Source organism: Theropithecus gelada, unplaced genomic scaffold (genome assembly GCF_003255815.1).
Source record: "Theropithecus gelada isolate Dixy unplaced genomic scaffold, Tgel_1.0 HiC_scaffold_1390, whole genome shotgun sequence".
Classification (NCBI taxonomy): Eukaryota; Metazoa; Chordata; class Mammalia; order Primates; family Cercopithecidae; genus Theropithecus; species Theropithecus gelada.
Window position 1 is genome coordinate 1 of NW_020255571.1, and position 6,884 is coordinate 6,884.

The window sequence follows — 6,884 nt, forward strand, 5'->3', positions numbered from 1 at the left end:
ATAGGGGTAAAACTTAATGACCTCAAATGTGCAATGGATTCTCAGGTGTGACCCAAATGCATGAGAAAGAAAAAGGAAACATAGATAAATTGGGCTAAAGATGCAAGCCTTATGTGCATCAAAGGATATTATCAAGAAAATAAAAAGACCAATCACAGAATGACACATAACAGTTGCAAATCACATAGACAATGGTTTTATGCCCAGAATATATAAAGAACTGCTACAACTCAATAACAAAGAGACAAACCTCCCAATTTATATAAATGGGCGAAGGACACAAATAGACAGTTCTTCAAAGAAGATATGCAAATCATCAAGAGGGACATGAAAAGAAACTCAACATCATTGATCATTAGGAAAATACAAAGTCGAAGCCACAATGGAATCCCACACTAAACCTACAAATATGACTACCATTCATTTCAAATGTTAAATAACAAATGAAAGCCTGATGTAGAATTTGGAATCCTCATACATTGCTGGTGAGATTATAAAAATGTGCAGCCACTAGGAGAAATAGTTGTGTTGTTCCTCAAGAAGCTAATCATAGAATTCTCATATGAAACAGCATCCTTTCCTAGGTATATACCCAAAGAATTGAATCCAGGCACTGAAACAGGTACTCGCATGGGAATGTTGATTGTAGCATTACTCACAAAAGATAAAATATGAAAACAATCTAAGTGTTCATCAGCACATGAATAAACAAATGTGGTCACACATACAACAGAATGTTAATCTGCCATAAAGAGGAATGGAGCTCTGACATCCACTGGAAGATGCATGGACTTTGGAAACATTATGCTAAGTGAAATATGTCAGAAACTAAATAACATATATATATAATTCTATTTATATGAAGCATCAAGAATAGGCAAATTCACAGAGACACAGTAGAGATGATCAAGGTCTAGGGTGGAAAATACAAGGAGTTATTATAGTTTTAATTATACAAGGTTTCAGTTTAAAATGATAAAAATTTTCTAGGAAAAATAGGGGTGATGGTAACTTAACACTGTGTATGTGGTTAATTGCATTTGATTGCACATTTTAAAGTGGTTAAAATAGCACATTATTCACAGAACTGTGAAAAATTGATTTCTATTATTTAATTCACCCAGGCTAAGGTGTTTGTTATGGCAGCTGAAGTCCATGAATACATCATCTGATCCAGTGTTTTCTATGAAACGTAACACTTTTTCAATCAAGTTAGCTGGAAGCTCCGGCCCCCGGAAGAACTGCAGGTCCCAAAACAAGAGCTCCAGCAGGGGTTCAACCAGCACAGGTCCCATAAGGCAGCCTCGATGTCAGGCCCTGGATGGCATGTGAGGCTATAATGATACAACCACAACGTGAAAGTGTAAGTGTTTTTACTACTTAGAGACACTGGGGAGCACTCGGCACACCTGGAGACCACAGATACAGAGGTCAGCGAGCCCAGGCAGGGAGGAGAGAAGAGAACTGTAAGCCGATGTCTTTAGTAAGTCCAGGTGTTATCTGACAGGTTTCCAGCAGGGAGCTTTAATGGATGTGTTTAAAGCAAGTAGCAAACACTGGGATCAGGAGATAACGCTGTGATTGAGAAGTGGTCACTTTAAATGTAAGGGCAAATGTCAGAATATCAGTTTAAAGAAATCAGATGGAGAGAGAGGAGCCCAGCACACCAAGCAGGAGAGATGCCTCTTAGATTTTATCGCTGGCCACCAACTGCAGTCACTTGAACCAGATACAGTATTGAAAACTGCCATGGTGAGCAAGGCCTGCCTCTGATGTGAGGCAAATGAATTTACACCTTAAAAAGTGAATGCCAAGGCAACATGATACTATGAGCACTCCTGACATCCAGGAACACCAGCAGGGTGTGGTACTGCGCCCTGGAGTCAGAATCCTGGGTTCTGGTCCCTGGGAGTGAGAAAATGAAAATGACTTGTCCCTGCTCCCGTGGCATTGATCCTCCGACCCTGCTGCTCCGTCTTCTGCTCCCAAGCCCATGTACAGTGCTCAGCCCCAGACATCACTGCCCCCAGGGTATACACAGTGCCACCTACTGCACACAAACACAAACTCACAGAAGGTGACAAAAGTCTGCATTCGGGACATCCGATCGTGAAAGAGGGAGAACGGTGAACGTAGAGCCACAGAGACTGGAACTCACAGGACTGGAAGGTGATGCTGCCGTAACATAGCATATGTGTGACCTCGTTTGAAACGTGCAGAACCTTGCGGAATAAAACACGTAGCCTGGCCTGGGACTTCGGCCACCCACACTTCCCTTCCAGTCCACCAGAGGGCGGCAGAGTCCCTCCAGCCTGGAACCTTCCCAGGGGATGCCGACGTCCCTCAGCAGAACCCATAGCCAAGCAGGGTCCACCTTCACCAGAGTCACCTCTGCCCAAGTCCTCAACGTCCTCCATGCTCCCCACACGGACTCTGTCAGCTCCTCCCTGATCTGGCGTCCGCCAACCTAACACCACTCCCTCTGCAGGCAGCTCCTGCCCCACACACCTGCTCCTTCCCTGGGCTCAGTTAAAAAGACATCTCCTAGGGCAGCGCTGGTGCACGCGATGCCACACTGCGCGCTTTGCCCTGGTGACCTCCCTCCATCCTCATCAACTCTTCCTGTCACTGCTCCCTAAATGCCCGCCTCTGCTCCATCTGTCCTGTTCTCTGGGGCATCCTAGGCCAAGCCTAATGCTGACAGAGAACAGCGGCTGCCTGAAGGCCCACAGCCTCCCCGGGAATCAGTCAGGCACCCTGTGATCTGCCTGCCCGCTGCACCCCATGGGGCTCAGAGCCCCTGTGACGGTCACACAGAAGCACCACATAGGATGTGTCCACCTACCCCCGGCTGTCCCTTGGGAAGCAGACCTCTTTTGTGTCCCTGCCGGGAGAAGGGGGTATTATTGCTCTTTGCTCCCAGAACACAACTCACCCCCACCCGCCTTCTCAGGTGTGAGCGACGTCCCTCCAGAGAGGCTCTCTGGTGACTGCCTGTTCCTCCTCTACAGAGAGCATCTTGGTCAGGTCAAAACCCTCAGGAGAGACCCCTGGGTATGTCAGCACATGGAGGACTGAGCCCATCACGACCATGGAGTAAGTCGGGATGAATCTCTCCAGCTCTGAACCCCTGCTCTATCCCAGTCTCCCCTTCCCGTATCTCAACGAGCCATGTTCCACGGGGTTCCTGGGTAACTCCCCAATTCCTCCTGCAACACCACGGGGAAGGTGTGGTGACCACAGGACAATCAGACGCCCAGGGAAGAGAGGACACCAAAGATGGTCAGGAAGAGATGAGAAACCCATCCACCAGTCCCAAGGGAGCAACAGAGTGACTGAGAACTGTCCCTTTCACCATGGGAGTTACAGCCCCCACTAAGCAACCAGCACATGCCTCTCCTCCCAAGAGGCATGAGAGATTCACCCTGCACACCTCCAGGAAGGACAGTTTCCTCTGGGACACCGAGGTCATGAATGTCCATCCTTGGAATTTGCAGCCAAGCTAGACACAATTATAGAAAGGAAGGGTCCCTGTCACCAGGCAACACGGAACTCACCCACAGCACAATGTGGTGTCCCTATAACAGGGACCTGATGCAGCTCCAGCCTCCTGCACTGAAGGGGAGAGCCAGATGGGGATGAAAGAGGGCAAGGGGTGTGAATGTGCACGCCGACCCAGAGCCACTGGGACAGCAGGAGGCTGAGGCCCAGAACTGTGCTTGCCCAACCTATAGGGTATGTGTGTGACTCTGTGTGTCTGTACGCGTCTCTTTTGTGTGTATGTTTGTGGTTTTGCACATAGTGTGTAGCGAGGTTTGGTGACAAAATCACTGCTGAAAAAGACAGAGGCCTCCACAATTCCCAGGGATCTGACACCCAGACAAAAGGAAGAAGAGAAGAAGGGACAAAGAGGCAGGACTGAGAGGGGAGGGGATAGAGAGGTGACCTGGGCACAGACCCCGCCCATAAGCCTGAGAAGTGCTCCTGCCCCGGGAAGAGGCTCAGCACAGAAGGAGGAAGGACAGCACAGCTGACAGCTGTGCTCGGAAAGATTCTGGATCCCAGGCTCATCTCCACAGAGCAGAACACACAGGCGGAGCAGGCCATGGGGCCCCTCTCAGCACCTCCCTACACACTGCACATCACCTGGAAGGAGCTTCTACTCACAGGTGAGGAGAGAACTTCCTGGGAGAGGATAGGAGGAGGAAGCAGAATGATTGGATGGGGTCTCCTGGAGAGGATGGGGTTCTAAAAAATAAAATAAGCCAGCACTTTGGGAGGCTGAGGTGGATGGATCATGAAGTCAGGAGTTGAAGACCAGTCTGGTCAACACAGTGAAGCCCCGTCTCTACTAAAAACAGAAAAAATTAACCAGGTGTGGTGGTGGGCTCCTGTAATCCTAGCTACTCAGGAGGCTGAGGCAGGAGAATTGCATGAATCTGGGAGGCAGAGGTTGCAGTGAGCCGAGATCATGGCACTACATGCCAGCCTGGGAGACAGTATGACACTCCATCTCAAAAAGAAAAATAAATAAATAAATAAAGGAAAGAAGGCTCTGCTGGAGCCTGGATTGGGGAAAATATACCAGATAGGGACAGGGTCACAACAGAAAAATCACATTGAACTGGAATTGGTAATAGGTAGGAAAATCTCAAGTGTTCTGTTCTCCTGGTTAATCATCACTGGCCACCATATTTTGAAAAATGATAATAATTATTATCAGATGACACTTCAAATGAAAATATAAGCAGGACATGAAACACTGTCCTCAGCAAAAAACCTCAACAATTGGGGAAAGAAAAAAAAATAGCCCTGGCTGGGAGGTCCCTGGGAACCCTCACATCTGCAGGAGTCTGCAGCCTGTTCCAGGCACAGGGGTGCAACCAAGATCACAAACGTCTCTGTCCTTACAGAGCTCATGCTCTCATGGGCAGGAAGACAGACCTGCAAAGAGATCTGGAATGTGATATCAGGTGTTGACAAGAGCTCCGGAGGGAGCAGAGCATGGAAAGGTCAGAAAGGAAAGACCCAGGGTCTCTGAAGGAGGTGTCAGGAAATAAGTCTAAGGATGCCCTGATGTGAGCAGGACCTGAGGGTGTTGTGGAGGGAGCCATGCAGATCCCTGGGGAAGAGGATTTCAAAGAGAAAAATGCCGAGGTCAGAAGTGTTGAATGAATGGGGGTCGTGCTGCTGACCTTGACCCAGTAGGACAGTACGACAAAAACACAATACACACACATACACACAAAGAGGGGTGTGTGTGTTTGTGTGTGTGTGTCTACAAGGCAGATGATTGAAGAGATCATCTCAGGACCCAGGGCCCCATCTTTTTACCCCAATACATAGGTCTCAATATTGACTGATGCTCTCTCCACCTCCTAGCATCACTTTTAATCTTCTGGAACTCGCCCACCACTGCCCAAGTCACAATTGAAGCTCAGCCAACCAATATTTCCGAGGGGAATGATGTTCTTCTACTTGTGCACAATTTACCCAAGAATCCTGCTGCCTACATCTGGTACAAAGGGCAAATATTGGACCTCCACCATTACATTACAGCATATACAGTAGACACTGAAAGAATTATATTTGGGTCTGCATACAGTGGACGAGAAAGAGTATATTCCAATGCATCCCTGCTGATCCAGAGTGTGAACCAGAAGGACGCAGGATCCTACACCGTACAAATCATAAAGCAAGGTGACAGGACTGAAGGAGTAACTGGACATTTCACCTTATATGGTGAGTGATTCCACATGATCCCTGGGTGTTGAGGGGTGGGGGTCACTTCTACTTTGCACACACAGGATGGTCAGGCCTGGACTGTGCCTGTGTCCCTCTCTGCATTATGTCCCATGTTTGGGTTTTGGCATTTAGTGCAGGACACACACAGAGGAGACAAACTACAACAGATCAGAATTCCTTTCCTGCCTCCAGACCCTGCAGACACTTGCTGCACAGGAAGGACAGTCTGATGGGGTGGGGGGTGCTCAGCAGGAGGAGATCAGCCTCAGCCAAGCACCTCATGCCCTCTTCATAAACTTGACCCTGAGAAAGACCCTGGAGAAGTGAGTAGGGCTTTGCCAAAGAGGACCCTTGAGATACTCTCAGAGAAGCTCAGCCCAAGAAGCCTCAACCCCAGACCCCGTCCCTAAATCCTCACTCCAGATAAAGCTGAGGAGCTTGTGTCAATTCTGGGTTGTGGCAGGGCTTACTGGGACCAAGGATTCACCAGCTGTCTGAGGACTGTGTCTCCTGGAGCTGCTCACTAGCCAGGGCTCAGCCCTCAGAACCTCATCTGGTCAAGGACAGAGCTTTCTTCACCTGACACTCAGAGTGGAGAGGACAGAAAGGCAAGCTTTGTAGGCCATCAGCCAACTGCCTTGCGAGGCTTAGGACACTCCATAGGTAGTCTAATGTCCCCAGAAGCAGAAACAGAAGAGAGAAAATGTACCTGGCAGCAGCTTGTCCACAGAGATCTGACCTAAAGGTGCTCTCTCATGGAAGTGAATAACAATAAATGCTGTTTGTGTGAACACCTCCACTGTGCCAAGTATTAGGTCCGATGACTGTGAGGAATTTACAATTTATTCACAGATAGCATGAAAACCCACAGTCCATTTGCCATTTAGCTTATTTGACTGGGAGATAACTGAGGCACAGGAAGGCACAGTCACTGAACCAGAGTCACACAAACACAAAAGGTAGATCAGGGTCACATGAGGTCTGTCTGCAGTCACAGGTCCATCCTCTCCTCCACCAGAAGTGAGGGCTTATTGGGTTCCAATGACCCTGTAGTAATTTATTGGCTTAAATCCTCTCTTCTTAGGCATCCAAACCTCAGAGGAGTGAGAGCAAATGGTCAGCTGATTAGTCTGCACTCC

General features: G+C 48.4%; 1 protein-coding gene across 1 annotated transcript; it reads left to right on the plus strand.

The window, feature by feature from the left end:
• Nucleotides 1–4,055: 4,055 nt before the first annotated feature.
• Nucleotides 4,056–5,742, plus strand: LOC112616921 (pregnancy-specific beta-1-glycoprotein 5-like; the record flags this gene model as incomplete). The annotated part of the gene is made up of 2 exons (XM_025373684.1): nucleotides 4,056–4,169; nucleotides 5,383–5,742. Coding segments are annotated over exons 1-2 (424 nt in total), but the record flags the coding sequence as incomplete, so codon positions are not given.
• Nucleotides 5,743–6,884: the final 1,142 nt, after the last annotated feature.